The 25,722-nt window shown below is 41.4% G+C and overlaps 1 protein-coding gene across 2 annotated transcripts; it reads right to left on the bottom strand.

Moving 5' to 3' along the window:
- Positions 1–845: 845 nt before the first annotated feature.
- Positions 846–25,169, bottom strand: LBR (lamin B receptor). Of its 2 annotated transcripts, XM_007672393.3 has the most exons (15): positions 25,038–25,147; positions 18,671–18,741; positions 16,410–16,587; positions 14,603–14,800; positions 12,873–12,956; positions 12,485–12,677; positions 11,100–11,296; positions 10,009–10,063; positions 8,396–8,587; positions 7,298–7,401; positions 6,892–7,017; positions 5,868–6,036; positions 4,506–4,586; positions 4,294–4,416; positions 846–2,697 (listed from the first exon to the last, which is right to left on the bottom strand). In XM_007672393.3, exons 3-15 carry the CDS (start codon positions 16,572–16,574, stop codon positions 2,537–2,539), a joined length of 1,848 nt encoding a protein of 615 aa, XP_007670583.1. In that variant the 5' UTR covers positions 16,575–16,587; positions 18,671–18,741; positions 25,038–25,147; the 3' UTR covers positions 846–2,536. The 2 variants fall into 2 exon arrangements, with proteins under 2 accessions (XP_007670583.1, XP_001514233.2); XM_001514183.5 differs by lacking the exon at positions 18,671–18,741 and having other exon boundaries at positions 25,038–25,169.
- Positions 25,170–25,722: the final 553 nt, after the last annotated feature.

Genomic DNA, 25,722 nt, shown 5'->3' with positions numbered 1-25,722 from the left:
TATGTGGAACTATGCATTTATGACACGAGGTCATCCTGAACCAGATCTGTGAAGATCTGGAGTTGGCTTGCTAACAGCACCGCTGTTTCCTTCGTTCACAAAACCCCTCGTGAGTACTTCGTTCCAGAGGTGAGTGAAGGCATTTTGTGTTGTTATTAAGTGACTGGTTTTGGAGTTGTCAACCCCAAGTCTCATGCTTGGGGGGGGTCAGATCCTTTAGAAGAAAGTCTCAGTTGGAGCCCCAGGCTGCACATCAGCATTTGCTAAAAAGGAAGAGTGCTCCAAAGGAATACTCATTCTTAGTCTAAGATGGCAGAGGCTAATTGGGACATTCTGGTAGTTCAAACCTTTAAGGTAAAACCAAGTATCAAAACTGTCAGAAGGGAGGCGAGGAATGATGGCCCTGAGCTGACTTTGGGAGGTGAGGGTTTTGAAAGCTTCTGGATTTTTCATCTCCACCCTTGCCCAAGAACTTGGTTGTCTAAAAGCCCATGCCTTCATCTGTTATGTATTGAGATTTATTTTTGGAGGAGTAATTACAGTTCTTCCTAAGTACAAGTCTCAAAAGCAGCCCCAATAACACAGCTTATCCCTATTGGGTACCTGCTCATTAGCAACTGTAGAAGAAGTGTTTGAACAGGTACGTGAAAAGTGTCTGCAATGGGCTAGATTCTTTCCATAGCACACCTGCTGAGAGACCCAGAGGTTGGAATTTCAACCTACATCCCAGCGTCCCTTCTCTACGGAACAACCAACCGCCATAGGAGTTACGGTAAGATACAGACTCCACAGTCTGTGCTTTTTTGGAGAGTTAAGACAGTATGCAAATAGAAAAAATGATCAAATTTACACATTCTTACTTTAAACTTTATTTCAACTTAAACACATAAAACTTCTACATACCAAAAAATGGAAAAAAACACATTGCAGTTACCCAGAAGTTTCTAGATGTAGGAAGTTGGTTCAGCAAGGAAATGCAAAAATCCCTTAAAAGATGTAGTACGAAATATCATTTTTAGAACTGCAAGAAAAATGTCTTTGTACTGAGATCACCTAAATAAATGTCCTGAAGGGACACCTTCTGTGTAGAAGGCTGCAACTAGAAGAAAATAGTTTCATCACATTAAAACAAGCTAGGCTACATACGTTTAAAATGCACAGTGTAGATTCATACACATGGCACTCCTACATGGCTCATACACAAAATGTGTAATTGTCTCAAACTCAACCTTCACATTAGATTTCAGAAATATGTTGCCCTGTGCATATAAAACATTGGGATTTTTTTTTCCACAAGTCCTCCTCCAATTCCTCTCAGGGCAGAGGGGCTCTACAGACCACTCTATTTGAACAACCACCACTACCTTTTAAATCAGTCATGAAATATGTTGGCGTATTCCCCTGACTTCTTTGTAGATGAGTGTCCAAAAGGAAAACCCAGTTTTTGTTTTAGTCAGAACTCTATCACTGCAATGGAGTGAGATTCCTAGATATTGAATACAGTATAAACTACATAAGTGAATAGCAATAAATTGTTTTAAAGTCAAACCTATACAAAATATATTAGAAGTGGCAAGAATTTTCAACCACAGGTTCATGTAAAAAATTTAAATAGTGATGTAACTCCAAAAATATATTTTCAAACTACTTCTCCTATCTGCAACAGTATAAAAGGCAATTGAGAACCTACAATTGAGGTAGCAAAGCCAAATTCACAAACTTTGGATTTAAGAAAAGTTCCAAAATTTTCTAGTATTTCACTACAATATTTAGATGACCTCAAATTGTTTCAAAAGGTTTAATTTCACATCAATACATTACTTTACAAGCAAGGTCTACAAAAAAAGGTACAATTAAAAAACTGAAAATGTTCGTTAAAAAGCTTTCCCTGGTCCTAAATAATTTGTATCACATTCAAACACTGTACAGCAAAGTCTTGAAGTCACAGTATAATACACAAAGTTAGCCACTTATTTACATTAAAAAGTAGTTTGGAAGAAACCAACAAATGATCTCTGTCCTCTACAGTGCTACTAAATTATTCCCTCCAACTCCCCCTCTTCCTATACACTACTGGACACAAAATTAGTTTCTTTTCAAATACTGAATGAGGTGAAGTGAAATGAATATCAATTTTCACTTCCCTTGATGCAATGAAACATTCAGCTACAGTGCTCAATTTTTACATGTTTAATACCAAGAAAAAAAAGACGAGAACCCAGCAGATTAGCAGGAATCATAGTATCGGTTGAAAAGTTAGAAGTCCGAGTGTCCCTATAATGGAACATTTTAACCCCCAGAAAAATAGTTTTAATAAAAGTTCACTATTGTGAGCTATTAAAATGCAATATTGAACAAGCCTAACTTTATCAGGCAGCCCTATTAATGTAGGTATTTAGCACTAGTGCTCTTGTACATCTTTGTTTTTTATTTATGTGTCCTTATAGACCCAGTGTAATGTTAAGAGGTATGTTTTTGTAAGAAAGCTAAAACTGCAGGAGTAATTTTTTTTTTTTAATTTTGAAACAAGGTGGAATTAGTAAATGTATGGGAATATGCGGTACGGAACACACTGGCAGTACTTTTCCCACGCCAATCCGTATTTCTTCTTACAGTGGTTTTCGTCACGAGCTTCTCGGTGGATAAGCAAGATGGTGAAATAAATCACGTAGAAGTAAGGTAAGATGTGATTAAAACCTGTAAACATATACATTATCCAGTGTTAACAGTGTGCTTCAAGCAAGCAACAACACAAAAAACTTACTCATATTATGAAAGTTTAAAAGCCCCTGACAGACAGCTCAAACAGTGGTATTTGAGTGCTTACTGTGTGCAGAGCACTGCTACTGAGCTTATGGGAGAATACAATGCAATTGAGCGATCAAAGTGACTGTTTGTCTGCTCTAGTTGAATGTATTCTCATAAGGAAGCCATGAACTGGGGAAGCAATCGAGGCCTAGTGGAAAGAGCCCAGATCTGGGTTCTAATCCTGGTTCTGCCACCTCTGCTATGCAACCTTAAGCAAGTCACAACTTCTCTGTGCCTCGGTTACCTCATCTGTAAAATGGGGACTCAGTGCCTGTTTTTGCCTGTAAGCCCCAGATGAGTCAGGGACGGTGTCCAACCTGATACTCATATCTACCCCCAGCTCTTAGTACACTGAATGGCACACAGTAAGCTCCTAAGAAGTACCATTTAAAAAAACAACACAAAAACCACACACATACACAGAAGAAAGGAAAGGACAAGAGTAGGAGTGAAAGCTGTTGTTTCCCCTCATCCCCTTTCAGCCCAGCAGAAGGTGGAAGAAGTCAGAGCATCTGACTCAGACTCCCCATCCTCCCATTCAACTGAGATAACATAGGTGCATTTTCTGTTTTTGTGATTCTCCAAAAAATATATCAAAATAGATGTAGTCCTCCCTCCTCCCATGCCAAATATGGAAGGTTAAGGTCTGCCGTTAAGGTCCCAGAAATACAAAAAAGTTTAGCCTAAGATACAATTTTTATTCAATTTCATGTACGCTTGGGTTTTTCTTCACCTTTTCCTGATTAAACTTTCACACGATGGATAAATTATTTTGTCCTAATTGCCCCCTGAACTGTTTCTGCACATGTAATTTTTTTAGCTAATCAACTAAGTCCTAGGATTTTATGTCTTTTTGGTGTTTTCTGATGGTTCTGTATATACTACAATACATCCCTCCCAAATGTTCTGTAAAGGTATTTTCTCTTTTACAGGCGATTGCAGACTCTTCTTCCAATAGTGGCATTTAAGTGCTCACCACCTCTCCCTTAAATAGAGCCTCTATGGGAGACAGAGACTGTGTTTGACCTGATTATTTTGTGTCTGTCCCAGGGCTTACCACTTAAATTCCACAATTATGATTACGTTGCAAGCTCTGTACTAAGCATTAGAGTAAATACAGACACTGTCAGTTACCGTCCCACATGGAGGCTAACGGTTTGAGGAAGGGAAAATAGGTATCAAATCATCATTTTACAGATGATGGCACTGAGGCACAGAGAGGTTGAGTGACTTGTCAAGAGGTCAGAAGAAGGGGCTCTCAAATGCCCCTACATGTGGCTTTAGAGTGCCTGTCTTTTTACCCTCTACTGCTACCCTCGCAGTCAATCCTAATTTACTGAGCACTTAGGGTGTGCAGAATACTGTACTAAGTGCTCAGGAGGGTACAATATAACACACATAACCCATTCACAACAAGCTTCAGTGTACAGTCAGCGGAGCTAATGAGAGGCAGGGAACTCTTAACTGATAATTTTCGTATCTTACCACAGGGTAGGGACCAGGCCAGGGCCATGATTAAATCACCGAGGTAGTTCGGATGACGAACAAAGCCCCACCAGCCAGAGACGAGGAGATTCTTTCCAGTGGAAGTAGGAATAGTTTTCAGGTCTGTATAAAGTAAAATTCATTAAAATAGTCCAAAAATGAATTGCTCTGTATCCTTAGCTATTTGATCTCTAAAAATACAAAATACTTACGTGCTAGTTTAGGATCAGCCGGGTTCCTTCGAAATGCATTTTTCTGAGAGTTGGCACACCGAAAAATTATATATCCGCAAACTAAAAAAAAAGGGCTGTCATTACTGAAAACTACAGGCCAAACCTTAAATTCCCTCCATAAAAATTACCAAAATTTGACCTATGACTACCAGTTAACCTTTAGAAGAATGATCGGAAATTATAAGAAAATATAAAAGCCAGAAGACAATATAAGATCCCTGCCTTTACAGGCTGAGGGAAGACCATAAGAGCACAAATACAGAAATATTTACATATTTGTGTATGTGTTTATAAATAGATATATAAAACTATTCATGTTCATTTCTTAAGAAGTGCTGGGCTCACTCAGGGAAATGGATCTTAAGAAGGGGAAAAAAAATTCAACTGAAGAATTTACAATTAAATAACATTCACTTTCCTTATAATTTATGACTGAAGTATACAGTTTATTTTCAATATCCTTGATGAGTGGGGCAATTCTAGGATAACTGTATGTGTTTATCATTAATTATTAAAATCTAATGACAGGGATGGAAAATCCCGATATAGTCCAAGTCCCCTTTCAGTCAATAGTTTCAACATGAGCCCCACCCTGGAGCTTCTCAAGCCCAGTACAAGGCCCTCTTTTTCAATTTTTTTAAAATGGTATTTGTTAAGCACTTACGAGGTGTCAAACACTGTTCGACGCACTGGGGTACATACATGTTAATTAGGTTGGACACAAACCCTGTCCAGTCAACATCAAAATGAGCAAAAGGCAAGCAAGTAAGAAGTTGGTTGAGCCAAAGAACAAAAAACCAACCTAACGTTTAGCTTAGCCTTACAGTGAAATTATTATTACTCTGTTTGCAGACTTATGACATTACCCAAAAGCAAACAAGTATTAGCTCTCAGAGATGGTGAGCAACGGGGACCATGTCTTTTTATTCCCAGTTGAACACACTTTCCCAGTGCTCTGTACAGTGCTCTGCACAAGTAAATGCTTAATAAAATACTACTGGGAGAGTTCCACACAACAGAGTTGTTAGACATGTTCCCTGCTCACAAGGATCTTACAATCTAGAGGGGGTGATATAAATTAAGAAATTACAGATACATACAGGAGTGTGTTGAAGGTAGGGCGAATTCACAGTGCCCAAAGGGCATTGATCCAAGTGCTTAGACAATGCAGAAGGGAAGAGGAGTCAGGGAAAGAGAGCTTAATTGAGGAACGCAAAAATGTTCTACAGCCCAGAACAGCTATATTTACAATGACAGGTGCTACATTGATACTGGACAATACACAACTGCTGTAAGCCCAACATTACCAGTTAAAAAGGAAAAAGTGAAATCATGACTTACTTTTCAGAGCAATGACTGCAGAGGCAATGGGCCACGAAATATCATTAGGATGATTGACTAAATAAAAGGCCTGTAAACTGTAGGCAAAGGGGACCCATGCCAAATCCCCGAATGCCAACATGAAGCCAAAGCCATCGTGGACAATGTCCATGGTTGTCAATATAGACTCCTTCAAAGAGAGAATGGAGAAAATGGAATTGAAACACAAGACTTAGTCATTCTTATTCATGAAATAGGTGACGTGACAGGACAAGGCTCAACTGCTGGAGCCAACTGCAATAAGAAGCAAAGGAGGATGTCAGCAGTGGAGCCAGTCTCTTCAAGAGACAGTGAAAGTGAGTGTTAAGTGTCTGTTAAAAATCATTCAATGGTATTACCTGAGTATGTAGTGTGTACACTGTACTAACCACTTAGAAGGGAACAAGAATAAAACCTGAACCTTGTCTTCAAGGAGTTTACAGTCTAACGGGAAAGACGGATATTGAAATAAATTACCGAAACAGGGGAAGCAATAGAGTGTAAGTGCTTGGGGGGATGGATTCGAGTGTTGACGTGGCACAGACGGAAGGGAGAAAGGGAGATAGATTAGACCAGGTAAATCTTCCTGAAGATGTGACTTTAGTAGGGCAATGAAGATGGGAAGAGTGGGGGCTTGTAGGATGAACATGGACATTATAAGGTTTCTCCTGGCATTGCCAGGGGTTTAAGTACTTTGTGCCGAAGCACTGTACGAAGTACTAATACAATAGAGCTAGTAGACACAATCCCCCCAGAATACTGGGCTGAACCAATAACAGTTTTTCTAGTATCAGAAAAGCAGCCGGTGGATGAAAAAACTGGAGTGAGGCTGCAAGAGAAAAGTCATAGAAGACAGAAGACTAACTTAGAGGCAGCCTACTTTCCAATTAGGTGATTGCTTCATGGGTCTCTGCTAGTTAGGAATAAGACACCAGAGAAGGGTTAGATAGGAATAATATTTCTACCCAGAGTTTTTAAATGTGTTTTTCAGATTAAGACTACTTACTTCGTTCCAGAGAGCATCCATCACATAGAGCAGTTGGAAACAGTTAATCAATATCATTGCTAAAGATGGGGAATCCCGATTCTGTATTTTCATCTCCGCCAAAAGCATCACTAAATTAATTACAACCTAAAGTGGGTGAAAGGAGAGACATTTAATGTATATCATGATGTTTTACTGTTAGAAAAGCGTAATATTATATGAAAATCACTTTCTAGAGAAAAAGAAAACCAAATGATTTTCACTAATAAGGCAAACACCAATCATTTATTAAAGGTTGAGTGAGGCACTGTAACTGAAAGCCTTAGAAATAAAATGTTCACTGCTCATTTGAAATTGATTCTAGGTGTTTTTTTTTTTTAACTTCAACAGAATCTCTCAATCAAAATGCAGAGAAACACTCACTCACCCAACCAATCAATCCAGGACGCAGCTCACAGAAATACTTAAGATCAAAAGTTCCTATGCGAGGATTCAATTCACGGCCAATGAAGAAATCATAAATAACATTTCCTGAAAAGAAAAATACTTTTCCAATAATATTTTCTACGATTCATTCAGCATGAGGATTTAATTTTCAGTGTTTTGTAATTGTGGTTTTTTTTTAAAAGTTTTTCTGATCATTTGAAGTGGGACTGTAAAATGAAATTTTGATTGGGACACACAAAAACGTGGCTCACTGGAAAGAGCATGGGCTTTGGAGTCAGGGCTCATGAGTTCGAATCCCAGCTCTGCCACTTGTCGGCTATGTGACTGTGGGCAAGTCACTTAACTTCTCTGTGCCTCAGTTCCCTCATCTGTAAAATGGGGATTAAGACTGTGAGCCCCACGTGGGACAACCTGATTCCCCTATGTCTACCCCAGCGCTTAGAACATGCTCGGCACATAGTAAGCACTTAAAAAATACCAACATTATTATTAAAAAAGTTTTATTAAAAACAGCTCAAGTAAATAAACCTCAATTGCTAAAATTCACCTGTCAACACCAAAACCTTGAAACCAAATGAAATCCACCTAAAAGCCTCACAGAGATGCAGAGTTTGGGAGCTATTTGGGATAAGGACATGTTTCAGATCTTCAGATGGGTCAAATTTGATTAGTAGCCTTTATCTACATTACCCTATCTCTTTAAAACAGTGCTTCTGGGAGACAAATTTGTAACTACCAGTCTCTGTTTCTTTCGTTGTTGCCATTCAATTTGTAAAAGTTGAATATGTTACTCAAATTGTTGGGAATAGTTAGGGTTTAACTTGTGATGTATTTAGATAAAAATTTTGAGTGCCTGAAAGATTATGTCCACCGCTCCTGAGTGTCATTCAAACCAAAACAAAGCAATAACTGTATAGGGGGTTAGCTCCCTGCCCTAATAACTGCCAGACTCCTTCCTCTTCAATAAAAAATGAAATTTATTTTCCCAGTGACTGCAAATACTATGTAATACACCATTTTGGTTCTACCTAATGTATTACCAAATAGGCTTGAGGGCAGCCATTTTGAACATGCTTACCTGATTTCCCAAGCGAGAGCTCATCCTTGCTAGCTTTCAAGGACCGGACATAAAGATAGATGCTCAAGACCACTGAAAACGCTGTTGCTGAAACAGCAAACTGAAGAAAGTGATCATACAAGTAACTGATCTCGACTTCCCAGTAAAGAGACCCTCCTAGGATTGCAGTCGTCAGGAGAAGAGCATAGAACCCTATTTGAAAAAATTAGAAAAACATCAAATGAAGAAAAGTTTTGCTCTCATTACAACTTTGATGCTTTTAAAGTGCTTTGTGTTTAATATTTAGGCTCTGAAAAGATCATAATCTCTCTAAGCCATTCTTAGCTCTCACCCATGGTGGTTTGTTGTGGTTTTTTTAAACCAGACAGGGACCTATCTTAGAAGTTTGTAAAAGACTACAAATATTGTGCTATCAGATCTAAATATCCATTCTTAGAAAGTTGCCAGGGGAAGGAAGAGGGAGGAGAAGAGGGAAATGGGCCTGGAGCTCAGTCACTCCTGCTGCACCATCCCCCTCCACCCTGACCAGCAGCCAAGTGCCAGGAGTTACTGCTGTTCAGGTGGCATCCCTATGCAATGGCTTTTAAAAACGTGGAACATGTAATTAACAGACCTTTCTGTATTTTATGGCAATGCTTCTATCTGGCCAAATAAAAGGGAAGATAAATGAGAGGAAAAAATACATGCTACTAAAAAAGGTCCTTGTGAGCAAATTCTTAAACTGATGTGCATGCTCCCTTAAGATTGATGGAATTTACAACTAAGCTATTCTCTATCCAACCCTGGGGTAAGGGGAAATCCTACCATGCACCCAGACTTGTCAACAGAACCTACCCCTCATCTACTTATACAGGTAAATCTTAGGCAGGGTGGTCAGATGAGAGAAATAATTTTCATATTTTCATTAATCTATTCAAATCACAAAAGCCCTCTGGTTTGCATAAGGTAGCACTTAAAGGCCTTTCACTGTCTTCAGTGCCTCTTGGCTGGGCTGTGGGGGAGAGAGGAACTGGAGAAGACAGCCAGCCTCCTGGCCCCTTCCTTTCTCAGAAAGAAACTCTCCAGGAGAGGCTGGGCCCTGCTTCCCAATCCCTACTTCTGCCCAACCTCAGAGACATTGCTCCAAGAATACCCAGAAGGGAGAATCTTAAAAAGGGTGTTTCCTATGCAGCCCAGTGATTCCTGATTTGCTACTAGTTGGATGGACTAGATCCCCTCCCTGAAAGAGCAAGGTTCCAACTACATCCTGCACCCCCAAGGGATGGCTCGAGTCCCACTGCTCCACCAATTCTCCTGCTAGGTCTTGGGATGGTGGGACACAGCCCAACACCCACCCACCACTCTCCTCAACTGTTTAGGTCAATTATTTTTGGATCTTGGAGAAACATTAATGCACTATCATTTCCTATGGCGATTGGCACTCTTTCAATTAACTCAACTTTTTTCATGAAAATAGTGTACTATCCAGGAAATTCATATACCTATGCAAAAAAAACTCATACCAAAAAAAAAAAACCTAAAAGAAAACCTAAACGCAACTGGTAGTACCATATCCTAAGTTACAATAACTACATGAAATCAACACATCTACGATACATATAGAAAAAACTTACCATTTATTCGGTACTTCAGTCTTCTTCCACTTAAAAGAGGTGTTCCTTCCACCACCTTCAGATAAAGAGAACTGTGGTTTAAAACAAATATAAACAGCAATCTCTTAACTAAAGTTAGATGTCACTTTCAGGTAACTGAATGAGCAACGGATATTTCTCCCTTTCACTGCAAGTCTCCTCCCATGCTTATCAGATAGATAACTAGATCCCTAGATGACAAATGGCAGCTTAAAAAGTTTAAATTTTATATAACCACTTGCCAAATAGTTCCTTGGAAATGTAAAAAGTAAAGGGATAAATTGCCTGAAGATTTTCATAGAGGAAAATTAAAATACTAAATGTTTCTTCATGAAATTCAGCATACAGGATCTTGTGATCAAAGCAACCATTTGAATAAAGTATGATTATTTAGACATTTCCATCACTGAAAGCAGAAAATAATTCTCAAAACTTTTTTTTTGCAGTACCATGCTTTTGATATCTGAAACATCAAATATCTGGAACCCATGATACAGCCATGGAATTCTGTGAGGCTTTGAAAACCCTTCTCCCTTCCTAGTGGGAACCTAAGCCACATTACAATGGGTCATGCCAGTCCTGGCCAGCCCACTGATCTATTTCCAACTATGGCAGCAAAAAAATGGTTACAGGAAGTTTTCCAACTCCCTCACCGTTTCTGTACTTTTTTTGTCCCCCTAAAATCTCAGCTAACCTGCTGTAAAGGACCCTAGGTCTCACTCCCTAGCAGTGTCACTCTCTATCCTCTTATGTTTTAGTTAATTTGTGGATATGCTCATCTTTGTAGATTCATGTGTTTTCACATATGGTTTTTTCAATTTGTGGCTCTGGGTCCTACCCTGGGACTGCTAACAAAAACCATATAAGATTCGGCAACTACTTCTAGATAACAGCTTTAACCTAATCAAAATTCTTTTTATTGAGCACTTAGTGTGCACAGCACTGTTCTAAGTGCTTGGGAGAGTATAACTTAGCAGAATTGGTAGTTATGTTCCCTGCTCACAAATGAACAAAGAGGAAATTTAAAAAATCCAATATTCTCTAAGCACCCCACCTTGCTAATACAAATTTACCTTTCCAATTGGTAATAAGTAGAACAGAGCTTGAAGAAAAAACCAGAGAAGATAGATCCCAGATACTCTAGTCTCCCATAAGCTAGTCAAGGCTGGCAAAGCTGGAGGAAAATTCACAAGACTGGGATCTTTCTGTTTACAAAACAACAACAACAGAAAAAGAACCACAGGCAGTCCAATCATGATGAAAAAAGCTCCTGTAAATAAACAATAAATTCCAAGGATTAGATTTGAAGAAAATGGATTTAGACAATAAAAAACTTATACTAGGAATCTTCAGCTTCTCATTAGAATATCGGTTTTGTTAAAAGTCACAAAAATACTTAAAATATCACATATTCCCACTTAAGACTTGTCTAGTATAATTTATCTTTGAATGTTAAAAAACAAAACAAAAGCAGTTTAAACCTGACATAAAATGATTCAGGTCAACATTTTTGACTTTCCCTGAGACTAACCAAAAAGGTGGTTGTTCAAATTACCATAAAATTGAAGAGCTCATTTCTTTGATGATTCACTAATTTTAGTTATATTAGAGTGCAGTGTTCTATAAATCTTTTTAGTTGATAAATTGTAGGTTTTATGATTACCTTCCTTTTTAAAAATAAAAATATATAATATTCAATGAACTGAATTATTTTCCAAATACTTCATTGAATTCAGAAGGGAGTCTCACATTAGCTATATGCCTCCCACATACCATCACTGCCTTCCAAATATTTTGTTACTTTTTAATAACATACTTCTTCACAACAATAGTTTTTGTGGAATCTTGTAGGTCAAAAAACAGATCATCTGAAGCTCAGTCATTCCACTTTTTACAGGGCTCAAAAACTCCACCTTCATGTTTTCAAATGGAAAAGAAGGAGGTTCGTGCTAGTGTTATTAATGCAAACTAAAAAAAGATGGCAAATGCTTGTCTTCTCAATGTAAATGTGCTCTTCAAAACCTTCCACTGGCTTCCCTAAACTCTCCACATCAAGCAAAAACTCAACACAAACGACTTCAAAGGAAGAAAGCAAAAGAAATTCAGAATCTGTTTCTCCAACAAAGGAAAGGAAAGCCCACTCAAATATTTCTGCCAGCATTTCTGGAAACAAATGAGTTGTTATGCATGTATTTCATATTTTTGTATAAGGAATGAGATCTGGCCTTAATGGTTCTTTTATTATTTTTTCCATCTATGCACAGAATCCTTGACCTCAAGGAAACTTCAATGAGAAGATATGAGTAAATACAGTAGTATGCAAGTGAAGAGAGAATCCACAGCAATATTGGGACAAGACAATAGGCGAGATCTCCTTTGACATGCTGCCACTAAAGGATTCAGCGACCCTTCGAATTTTAGGTCAGTAACAATGATAATATGCTGCTATAATAAATACCAATGCTTCCTCCAAACTCTAGTTCCTTCTTCTGTGTTGGTGCTGTTTCATGAGTTCTTATTGATTTTGTTTCTTTTCCAATAATTGTCTCTTCGTTCAAATCAGTTTCTTGCAATTTGACTTCTTCTTTTCTCGGACGAAGGCTATATTGAGTAGGTATATAACTGCTTTCATGTGACAAATAATTTTTCTCCTAATAAAGTAAAAAAAAAAAATTGTGTCAAAATTTTCCTCAAACTTATTTTGAAGTCTTCTCACCTATAGAAAGTCATTTTGTGGCCATTACCTAATAAACTATTGTAATTTGAATTTTGGGGGAGTAGGGGAATTTGGAGAGTAGATTGCTTTAGCAATTTCCTATGAAAACATAAATTAAATGATTTCTTACCTGAATGACTTTGTGAGATATAGCATTCCTTTCCAAACTTTCTGGCTCTCCATTATATCTGCTGATATTATTTCCACTTAATTTCTAAATTGGAGAATTTTAAAATATTTTAATTGCTTTGTTAAAATATAAAAAAATCAATTACCAGTTATCAAATAATCTCTATAAAAACTAGAAAATTCACAAAAAAGAATAAATTTTTGGAAATCTCTTTTAAGGCAGAGAATCAACTTTAATTCTGAAGCATTTTGGCCTATACATATCAAAGAAGTTTTCATTGATGACATCATCATAAATATCTCTCAATATATCATAATAATGATGATAATAATTATGGTATTTGTTAAGCACGTACTACTAAGAACTGGAGGAGAAATAGGATAATCAGGTCAAACACAGTTCCTACTCCACATGGTAGTTAATGTGTTATTTGTTAAGTACTGTGTGTCAAGCACCATTCTAAGCACTGAAACAGATACAAACAGCGTGGCTCAGTGGAAAGAGCCCGAGCTTGGGAGTCAGAGGTCATGGGTATGAATCCCTACTCTGCCACTTGTCAGCTGTGTGACTGTGGGCAAGTCACTTCTCTGTGCCTCAACTACCTCATCTGTATAATGGGGATTAACTGTGAGCCCTCAAGTGGGACAACCTGATTACCCTGTATCTACCCCAGGGCTTAGAACAGTGCTCTGCACATAGTAAGCGCTTAACAAATACCAACATTATTATACAAATTAATCAGGTCAGATAGAGTCCCTACCGAACATGGGGCTCAGACTAAGTAGGAGGGAGAACAGGCATTGGAATGCCCATTTTTCAAATGAGGAATTAGGCTCAGACAAGGGAAGTGATTTGCCCAAGGTCTCACTTAGCAGGCAACTGGCAGACAAGGGATACCTCAGAAGAACAGGTACTAAAACCTATTTTACAGGGGAGGAAGATGAGGCATAGAGAAGTTAAGTGACTTGCGCAAGGTCACACAGAAGTGAAGTGACAGAGCTGGGTCTAGAACCCAAATCCTCTGGCTCCCAGGCCCTTATACTCCGACTTCGAGGCCACGCTCCTTCACCTGACCACTCACTTGAACACCATTTTGTACTCTCCCAAACACTCAATACAGCACTTTGCACTCAGTAAGCACTGATTACTATTGATAAACATGATTATTTAGGTTTCCCGTTTTAAAAACAATGATCGGTAAAATCAAATCTTGGCAGAAATTTTGATTTGAGGAGCAGAGAAATTTCCAGTGTCCATGTTAACCATTATGAAAACTGTCAAATATTACTTGGAAGTTCAGTACACTACATTAGTGTCACCCAAACTGAAGCAAAGAAAAATTTACCAAAGTTCTAGGCGGAATCTGCTAATCTTTGGCAGAAAAAATGGCAGCACAACTGATACTAGCAGGAGTCCGACGAAAAGTTACTTATATCTTTTTAGTCCCATGGGTGAACCTAAGGCCTAGTAAAACCAGAACACGTAACAATATTTTTTCTAAAAACCTGTTCCACTTTCCATATTTAATTAATTAAAAAGGAACACACACATTTTTACACTCTGTAAATATGGCTAGGTATATGTGTGGTCTGGAAAGAGTAGAAGGTTATTTATGCCAGTTTCAATTCTGATATAGCCTCTTGAAAGTCAAATTACACAATTAATAATACAATATTAACAGTACAGGATCAGACCTAAGAAGGCCTCAATAATAAATAAAGTCCCAGTACCAATGGAGTCAAGTTGATTTCCAAAATTTCTCTCTTTTTGCTTTTAATCTCTGTATTTTGAGAAGCAGAACGACGTGTACTTTTTGGTGGACGACCAGGGGAACGAGACCGAGACCGAGATCGAGATCGGCTACCACGGCGCCTGGAGGGAGAACTTGAGGAAGAGGCACTTTTCCTTTGCCTGAATGATGTCAGAGTCTAAAATTGGAAAGAGAGGCGAAAGAGAATTAGAAAATGATACGATAATTGCAAAAATTCATATGTGTTTAGATAAATGTAAATTAGAAAATTATGTGAAGTGCGCTTCTTTTAGGCGTACCAGCATACCATTCTTTGTGGGTTTACAAGGAGCACGTATTGTAAATCTGTAAAAAATCATTCTAATTAAACAAGCTTAAATGTTTTGGAAGCCCACTAAATTTAAATATGCTAACTACTTATGAAAGGAACCTGATTCTCTGAAAGAGACCTGTCAAATATGATATGCTTACTTGATTCTCAATTCTGTTTGGAGGGAGAACCTCCTTAAATTTGTGATTCTGTTCACATAACCTTTGGTCAGCAATGATAGCGATCATATGACCCAGAAGCCAAATTTAATAGGAATTAGACCAAATCACTTCATATAACCTAACAAGTATCTTTTCACTAAAAATTAGAGTCAAACCCACTAGACAGACCTTGAAAAGCATTTTAAACAATTCCCCTTAAAAATGAAATCATACTCATACTATAACCTATATTTTAAAATTGTATCTTTGAGACACATTTGTGCTTCTGATCTCAATAAATTACTGCCTTGACATAACAGTAGTAAAAGCATACTTTTACTACGCTAGATTGAACCTTTATTTTAACCCCTAAAAGTGACTATGAAGTTTTCTTTTACGAAGGACGGAACAGTTTCCTAGTTCCTAAAAAGTTGACACCGAAAACCGCTGTTAGGCAAAGGCTGGATATACCATTTTCGGAGAGGCTGTTAACATACTGCTGTAAACTCGACCCTGGAGTTGCATTTTCTGACTAAGCTGGAATGCGTTGAATATGTACACTCCTTGTTTGACAAAACAAAACAACCAAAAGTATTAACTTATACGTAGGGTATGGATGTTTCTGCTTAAAAGGTGTAATACAGTGGATATTGGGTTGCGTATTTTCCACCAGCACAGAATTGGGCTTTGATGTTAAAAAGGATAGGATGCTGCCAGGGACTTTGACAATGACGATTCTCCCACAGTTAGGAGAGGTAGGGGGAGAAGCAGAAGAGAGTGGTACAAACAGTGGAAGGCTCCACACTGCTGCCACAGTAATCTCATCTTCCTCTTTTTGCTTTCCCAACACTACAGGTCCTGCTCCTATGGGCTCGACCTTGGAGGTGGGAGGGGAAGAGTGACAGCAAGGAGACGGAGGCCCACGCAACAAGGTGGAGGAAGGAGAAGAAGCAAGCCATGGAAGCAAACAGATCAGAGCAGATGCTCAGAGATCTTCACTGCCAGTGGCATAGATACCAGGGATTTTTCTAATTTAGCCCTTAATAAAAAACTGAATCGGAGAATAGAAATCAGGGTAAAAATCAAGTAAAACCTGAACATTTCATTCCCTATTTATAAGCAATAAGGTTCAAACCCTCTACTATTGACTTTGTATTTTTCAGTCAGTGAGGTCTCAAGGATATGATCAAATGTGGAACACACGATAGTACTTCACATCGAAACAGTCGTGTTCAGTCCTAGAACATGGACATATTAATGCTTTGATCGCTCAATCAAATAAACAGATAATTTGTATAGAAAGAAATGCTACTTGCCTTCATATCACTTTCTTTTAATTCGAGTTCAGTTCCATCTTTGTATTTGACAGTGTAAAGCTGAGAACTGCTATCATGGCTAAGTACTTCCACTTCATAGTACAGGGAACTCCCAGGCCATCGACCCCTTACGACCTCACCGTCAGCAAACTTCCGGCTTGGCATTTCCAAAATGAATCTGAAAATTTTAAGAGTTAAATTTAGAGCAAATACATGCATGTATAAACAAAGACTCTGTTCTTTACCTTTCAGCAGCTTGTAGCTAATATTCCCCATTAAATGTATAACAATTAGAAGAAGCTAAGACCATTCAGACTGTGCTGCATTATGGTCAGTCTTTGTTAAGAACCGCGGGTGTTCAAAACATCCAACGGTCCTGTTGACGATTGGCAAGGGAACTGCAGAGAAGGAAAAGAGAAATTACATTTCCCAAGAAGGAAAGGGGGTGGCTTGTGACCTTTGTGCACCATCATTCATTCACTTATTCATTCAATCATATTTATTGAGCACTTACTGTGTGCAGAGCATTGTATTGAGCACTTGGAAGAGTCCAGTTCCACAATAAACACACACATTCCCTGCCCACAATGAGTTTACAGTCTAGAGGACATTTATTGAGTGCTTAGTATGTGCAGTGCTTGGGAGAGTACATTACAATAGGGTTGGTTGGCCTGTTCCTTGCCCTTAATGAGCTTACCGGGAAGATAGGCATTAAAATGAATTACAGCTATGTACCTAAGTACTGAGGGGTTGAGGGTGGAGTGAATGGTCAAGTGCTTAAATGGTACAAAACCAAGTGGAGCAGTGATGCAGAAGGGGAGCTCATGGAAGGAGCCAAGCTCCCTAAGTTCTCTTGGAAGGGGTAGGAAAAGATCGCTCTCTCTTGGTGCTAGGGGAGTGAGGAGGTGCTTCATCTGGCTCTGCTCCACCTAGGTAAGAAGTCCATATCCCACAGTTAAACTGGTGGGAAAGGTAGGCCAGGGAAATGGGAATTAAAGCGGTGCTCAAGCACTTAGTACAGTGTTCTGCATATAGTAAGCGCTCAATAAATACCACTTATCGATTAAAGATCAAGTTTGGGGTTTTCTGGTGTAAATCTCAGTTTATGGTTTTAAATCCCTGTACGATTACCTCCAGCTTTTTCTATTGCACAATCAGTTCTGCCATAATAATAATAATAATAATAATAATAATAATGTTGGTATTTGTTAAGCGCTTACTATGTGCAGAGCATTGTTCTAAGCGCTGGGGTAAACACAGGGGAATCAGGTTGTCCCACGTGGGGCTCACAGTCTTAATCCCCATTTTACAGATGAGGGAACTGAGGCACAGAGAAGTTAAGTGACTTGCCCACAGTCACACAGCTGACAAGTGGCAGAGCTGGGATTCGAACTCAATGCATAATTTCATTATGTGTTTTGACTAGAACACAAAGGCAGAATTAAGGAACATTCTTCTAACAACACCGGCCTATCTAGAGACAAGCTGACAGTGTTAAAAGAAACAGTTGTGCACACATAATGGGTACCATAACAAAAGCTGTCTTTAACTCAGGATTCTGCAAAGTTCACAACACCCACATTACAGAACAGGGTGTACGCCTTACGTTCTCCAACAAATCCCTACAGTCTTCCCTCCTGGTTAGTCATCCCTTCCCCCATTACATTCATGCATGCCACATTTATTTTTTGACGTACTTTTTAGCAATACTATATATTTTTCAACTTGATCTTAATGTATGCAAATCGTGTCTGCCCGTCTCCCTGAGGAGAGGCCTCTATGAGGCATCACCTCACACTTATCCCTTACAAATAAATGCAAACAAGATTTAGCATACCTCAAAGATGAGCCCAAGTGTTTGGGGTATTTGGGTTCAAAATTTTAAACAATGATTATCCACCAGATATGAGAATTAGCAAAGAAAGTGTTCAGAGCCCTGCTTCCTCACTTCAGAGGCTTAGGAGCTCAGTGGAGCACCACCTAAGGGTTAGGGGCTGGTACCATGTATCGCCCCATCCTGGGTCCAGCTGAAAACCAGAAAGGCCTTTTTTCAACCCAATCACCACTGCCAGGAAGTGCTCCACTGCTCCTCTCCCTCTCAGCCAGCCAGAACTGTTGGAACATTAGGAAGATCATTACAGTCGCTGCCCCTAAACTCACAATGGTTTGCCTAGAGTGTTGAGGTGCTCAAAGGCTGTCCCATACAGACAGTAATGAACAGTTATTTTTGCTATTGATACTTTCAACACAGCAAATGTTACCTTTATTTGTTCTGATTCGTTCCAATTACTGACTTTTCTCTATGTACCATCTCTTCAGACTATGATTCCCCCTGTGGGAGAGGATCAGTGTTTTAATTAATTTTCACTTAATCCCTGGAGGCCCATTCAACTTCCGCAGGTAGTCAAGGGGGGGAAGGGAGGCCAGCTGATTAGGTAGGTTTTCTTCTCCACCTTCTCTCGCACCCAAAATACATGAAAACACTTGGCTACCTTCCCAACCTTTGGAGGATTAGAGTGAATGGAGCCAAAAGTTATAAACAGTGTGCATCTGTCAAAGAGCCTTAATTAGTAGACTAGAGAAAAACAGTGAAACACCTTAAACAATATTCATTCATTCTTTCAATAGCATTTATTGAGCGCTTATTATGTGCAGAGCACTATACTAAGCGCTTGGAATGTACAATTCGGCAACAGATAGAGACAATCCCTGCCCAATGACGGGCTCAATAAAAACTGCTGCATTTAAAGACCATCGACTTAACTGCAGGGTTTTCATTCAACACTAATTTTATTTTTTAGGGGAGTAATGCATTCCGAAGTAATGTTCAACAATCACCAGAAATTTACAAAGTGCAAATGAACAGTTATGACATAATACTGAGGGTAGTAATGCAAAATGCATTACAGCAGCCTGTTCCAAGGATGTCATCATTTCCCCCATTCTTTTCTCAACTTGTTCCCACCTACCCCTCCTTCTCAGACTTCCACCGCCCCCCCCCCACCCCCCGACCTAAGTTCCTTTGGGGAGAGGAAGTCACGGCTAGCAACAATACAGTGATCCAGGAGAAACAACACTATAGAAGAAGAGAAGCAGCGTAGCTTAGTGGAAAGAGCACGGGAGTTAGAGGACCTGGGTTCTAATCCCAACTCTGCCACACACCCGCTGTGTGACCTTGAGCAAGTCACTTAGCGTCTCTGTGCCTTGGTTGCCACATCTGTCAAATGAAGGTGAAGGCTGTGAACCCTGCATGGGACAGGGACTGTGTCCATCCTGATTATGTTGTATCTACCCCAATACGCAGTACAGTGCCTGGCACATAGTAAGTACTTAAATACCATATTAAAAAAAACCACTAACACCAATGAGGCTCTGTCACACTGTCAAATAATTAGGCAGACAGAAGGGAAACTGACATGGCTGAGAGGCTGAGGTGGCCCAAGTGTCATAGGTTGGCAATCACTTTAGGTAAGTTTGGGGAGCAGCGTGGCCTAGTGGAAAGAGCATGGGCCTGGGAGACTGATGACACAGTTCCTAATCCCCCGTTTACAACTGGACATAGAAAGCAGGATTCCTGATTTACTCTTTTTTGATACCTGTTAAGCACTGTACTGAGTGCTTGGAATGTACAATTCGGCAACAGATAGAGACAATCCCTGCCCAATGACAGGCTCAATAAAAACTTCGGCATTTAAAGACCATCGACTTAACTGCAGGGTTTTCATTCAACACTAATTTTATTTTTTAGGGGACAGCACGGCACTGTACTAAGCCCAAAGAGCCCGGGGTAGCTACAAGCAGCTACAAGTCCCATTGTATGTTGTCACTACAGCAAATAAACAATTATCCTCATTGGCAGCTGTATCAGATGCTGACATTTTTGAAAGCCAGCAAATTCAGCCAGGAGAAATTCAACTGAGTAATCTGGGTTGATTACCAAAGACTAGCCCAAAGCTACCTGAAAGCGGGCAGGAAATTATGCAGATACAAAGCACTGTAGGAGCCAAATGAGACCAGCAAAAGATCTTTAGGAGGAAGACAGCAAAATCCTGGGACTGCAGGGATGACACGAAGTACTAGTTTACTCCAAAGGTGGGCATGAGTAGGAGAGCAGCAAGGTAAGGTACTGGAGTCAAGGTGAATTAAGTGCTTTAGAGCCCATGGTAAGGAGTTTCTGTTTGATCTGGAGGCTTAAATACAATTGACTAGGTACATCTTCCTGAACTTTGGAATCTTTCACAACTTAATACATAGAGATATTTTCTATGAACAGTCTTGAACGGACAGGAGCAATAAAGTACAGGGTGAAAAGAACACCCAAAAGGGAGAGAAGGGAAAAAGAGAGTCACATGGAAAATGTCAAGAGAAGGACAAGGAAAAAGGAGCCCTCGGCATTGAAAAGTGAGTCTGTAAAATATGGAGAGGACCAGAGAAAGGAAGAGAAAAACAGAACTCAATGGAAGTAGACAGGCGGTAGGATACGGACAACGATAAAAAGAAAGAAATGCTAAAATATTGTGACCATTTCATGAGTTTTAGCCTATTTGCTCTGAAATACTTCAGCTCTGGCTTTAGTGATGGAAAAAGGTCAGGAAGAATAATTGTCCTATTCCCCAAGAACAAATGGATGTAGCACCTGTAAGGGAACAACCATCAACCCAACTTGCTTCAACAATACCAACACATGGAGCTGGCACATTTTTATCTTCTATTCTCTTGTTTCGCTTCCTTCTCCAAACTTGAATGGTTCTTTTAAATGATAAGAAAATATCTCTGTGTATTAAGTTGTAAAAGATTGCAAAATTCAGGAAGACGTACCCAATCAATTGCATTTAAGCCTCCAGATCAAACTGAAACTCCTTACCACAGGCTCTAAAGCACTCAATTCACCGTGATTCCACCTACCTTACCTTGCTGCTCTCCTACTACAACCCAGCCCGCACACCTCGCTCCTCTAATGCCAACCTAGGCGTTATACCTCGATCTCATCTATCTCACCACTGACCTCTCGCTGAGATCCCGCCTCTGGCCTAGAACACACACTCTCTTCATATCCGACAATTCACTCTCCCCACTTTCCCAGGGCTATATGGGATCCAGGTATCCTCTAGGTAGGTGGAGTGCTACTTAATCCTGCTTTCCGACTGGAAATCAAGAGAATCAGGATACCTCCTCCAATACTGACAATATGACAAACGTCTCCTGGTTGTCTAATGAGCTTGAGGTTATTTTTTAGTCCACCACCTAAGGCTGCAAGGGAATACCTGAGTCCAATTTCCAACCCTACTGGAGAATCAGGAACATTTTTTTTTTTTGCTTCCTTGATATTCTGACCTCTAAGGGAGAGTCCTACTATTTACCTTATCCTTATTTTCCACTGTCGCAACATCATCTTGGCTCCAATCTGTCCCACCTGGACCATTACGATTTCTCAGTCCCCATTCAACCCATCCCATCCCAAAACATGGCCCATATAGGCCCACCTCCTCCTGGCCCCATTTATCCAGTCATTCATCTCCCTCATTCCTCATTCTGTTGCTGAAACAATCGCTGGGAAAAGGTGTGCAAGATTATCAAATTCCTTAAAGACTGTTTGAAAACGTTTTAGAGAGACATACAAAAGTGTACATAAAAACAACATTTCCAAATGGTAAAACTACACCTCCTAGCAGTTTTGGATTAAGTTCAGAGGTTACGCAATTTTATCCTCACTACCTAACCTTAACTCAAAACTACTTGGCGTTTTTGCAACAGACACATGAGTGGAAATTTTAGTTTATTTTTAAATCGTGAATTTATGCACAGTTAACATCTTATTTTGAGGAGCTCAAAGTGCTTCCTGAAAAGTTTCCCTTTTTTTGATCCATTCGACATGCCCCCTTTCCAAAGAAATAAACAGGCACAGCAAGTTTCTATACCCTACTTTAGTCTTTTAGTTAAAGCTATCCTTGTCCAGTACTTTTCTTATTACCCATTTCACAAAAAAGTATGTATTTCCCGAATGTGCTTCTGAGTGAAAAAAGTTTGAAAGGGGCAGTGATTTTTGTCTTCTAATTCAGGAAACTAGCTCATGGGCTGCAATGCCCCACTCTCTACACATCCTTCCTACTGTATTTGTATCATTTAATTTTGGTGTCCTAAAAAGTTGGCAACGAACAGACAGTCCTGTATGTCTGCAAAACTAAAATTTACTGAAATATCAATTTTATTTGACAAAATACTTAACCGCCATATCCATAAAAGGATAAAACCATCACTGACTAATGCAAAAATCTAGTCATTTCTGAACCGTTAAAAGAACATAGCCAGGTCAAGACGAGTTTAAAAGGAGGCGGGCAACAACTGGGTAAAATCTGATGACTAGGAAAAGTCTTGAAATGGTTAACTTGAAATTCCAGTCAAATGTAAGAAAAACGCTCCGAAATATTGAGGTGCCAAATCTTGAGGTGCCAAATTCCCAGAATCAAAATTACTTAAAACCGAAATCTTAATCACAAGCCTTATTGTTTACACTAAAGATTTTCCAGAACGTTTACTAAAATGGAAATAGTTATCTCGAAAAAAAGCAATAAAACTGAGAAAAACGTGGTATCCGCCCATCTCGAACAACACTGTCGATGGAGTTGTAACATGAAAAAAAAAAAGCCTTCACACTTCTGCAAATGTAATTATGAAAGTTCAAAACAAAGACGGCGGGTGACGAAATGGAGTTCAAAACTAAAAGAGGCCGCCTGGTTCTAACTACCTCTTTCGTTTACGAGCACGGACTAAATTATTAAAGACAGCCCGAAAGAGTCTTGTTTTCTGCAATCCAACACGGGCATCCAAGGGAAGCCTCCCGCGGCTGGGTCAGTTAAATACGAGCTACAGAAAAGCATGGAATTAAAAACCCATTTAGCAGGGCTCCACCTCCCTCCTGGCTCTCTGCCTTTAACTCTCAATTTGGGGAGGCAAAAACTGGACAGGGTCTTAGCTCGTTGAGAGCAGGGAAAGGATCTGCTAATTTCGTCGTATTGTACTCTCCCAAGCGGTTAATACAGTGCTCAGCGCCTAGTAAACGCGCAATAAATAAACGTTTCTAATCCCGGCTCTGCCACTTATCAGATGTTGACTTTGGCCAAATTACTTCACTTCGCTGTGCCTCAGTTCCCTCTTCTGTAAAACGGGGGTGAAGACTGTGGGCCCCACGTGGGACAACCTGATCACCTTGTACATCCCCCAGCGCTTAGAACAATGCTTGACACATAGGAAGCACTCAACAAATACCATCATTACTACTGGGAAGGAAGGGAGATGAGGGAAAGAGGCGCTTAACAAATAACATCATGATTATTGGGAAGGAAAGGAGATGAGGGAAACTGCATGGCCTAGTGGATAGAGCCCGGGCCTGGGAGTCAAAAGGTCATGGGTTCTAATCCTGGCTCCGCCCCTTGGCTCCTGTGTGACCTTGGGTAAGTCGCCCCACGTCTCTGTGCCTCAGTTCCCTTTTGTGCAAAGTGAGGGTTTACGACTGCAAGGGACCGGGACTGTATCCAACCTGATTTGCTTGTATAATAATTATGGTGTCAGAACAATAACCCCACCACCATGGTATCTGTATCCACCCCAGTGCTCAGTACAGTGTCTGGCAAACACTGTTATTATTATTAGACGAGGGGGAAAGGTTATCCCCGGTGGCCCCAACCTTCGCCAATTTCCCCCGGCCTCCCGGCGGCGGGGAGAGAATAAAAATCCATCACTCATTCACTAGTATTTATTGCGCGCTCAGTATGTGCAGAGCACTGCACTGAGCGCTTGGAATGTACAATCCGGCGACAGAGAGAGACACACAATCCTGTCTCCTTCGAGTCCATCCTAGGGAGCCCAACCGGCAGGGGAGGGAAAGGGTGGGTAAATTTCAAAGTCCCCGGGTGGATTTGGCAGCGGGGAGGGGCAGAACGGCGGCGGCGATAACCGTTTCTGGGCGAGCGAGCGAGCGAGCGCCCCCCTCTCCACGAGGCTGGGGCGAGGACGCTGCCCCGCCACAAGGGGGCGCTGTCGCCGTCCCGCCCCGCCACAAGGGGGCGCCGTCGCCGTCCCACCACAAAGGGGGCGCCGTCGCCGTCCCGCCACAAGGGGGCGCCGTCGCCGCCCCGCCCCGCCACAAGGGGGCGCCGTCGCCGCCCCGCCCCAGGGCCCCCCCCCCGGGAATTGCATTCAAAGAGCGGCGCATTTATTTAATAGTCGGGATTAAATTCCCCTTGCGGGGGAGGACGGCGCCCACCGCCGCCGCCCCCACCCCCCAGCGACGAGGGTCGGGCCGACACGACGAGGGAAACGCGTCCCCCTCCCCCTCGCCGGAATGGGGGGAGGACGCGGGAGGGGGGGGAGGAGGGGCGAAGCGGCGAGACGCTCCCGCGGCCCGGGGGAGGGGACGGGGAGGGATTAGGTTACCCCCCTCCCCGACCATCACCCCGCACGCCGGCCGCTCCCGACGGTCCCGCACCCGACCTCCACATCCGGCCCCCCAAATGTGCCTTAAACTGAAGGTGTGGGGGGGGGGACGACACGGGGTGCCACGGGGCGAGACCCGGGCTTCTCCCACCGCCCCCCGGGGCCGCCGGGAGAGAGAGAAAAAGGGTCCCTTACCCGCGGTTCCCGTGGGAAGGCGAGGCGGTGCAGAAAGGATTGGAAAGTCAATCGGGCGGCGGTTCCGGGCGCGCGACTTTCCTCCGGCCCGCGCTCCCGCTCGGCACACATACACCGCCCCCCCCTTTCCCCCCCCTCCCTCCCTCCCTCCCCAGGCGCGCCCCCCCCGCGCGCGCGCGCGCGCGCTCACACCCATTATCCTCCCCTCGGAGCCCCGGCCCGTCGCTGGCGCCAAAAGCTCCTATTGGTCCCCTCCCCTCATTTGAATCGCCTCCGCTCGCCCTGATAGGCTGAGCCCCCGTGGCGCGCGCTGGTCCCGCCCTCCGTCTGAAGGACCTGCCCCGCCCAAATGGGGAGATAAGGCGGTCGCTCGGCGAGGCGGCGGCCCTCCCTCCTCCCCCCACAATTTATCGTCGCCTCCCAGCTGGAGCAATCCACGCCTCCCAGTTTATTCCCCTCCGACGTCTTCAAATGCCCCCTTCCATTGGGAGCTGGGCGTGAAAAGATAAAAACATCCCTCCAAGATTAATAATAATGTTGGTATTTTGTTAAGCGCTTACTATGTGCAGAGCACTGTTCCTAAGCGCTGGGGTAGACCCAGGGGAATCAGGTTGTCCCACGGGGGGGCTCACAGTCTTCACCCCCATTTGACAGATGAGGGAACTGAGGCACAGAGAAGTGAAGT

The sequence above is a fragment of the Ornithorhynchus anatinus genome, chromosome 19 (assembly GCF_004115215.2).
Source record: "Ornithorhynchus anatinus isolate Pmale09 chromosome 19, mOrnAna1.pri.v4, whole genome shotgun sequence".
Taxonomy (NCBI): domain Eukaryota; kingdom Metazoa; phylum Chordata; class Mammalia; order Monotremata; family Ornithorhynchidae; genus Ornithorhynchus; species Ornithorhynchus anatinus.
Note: the sequence above shows the minus strand (reverse complement) of the source record. Positions and strands in the feature narration are given on the sequence as shown.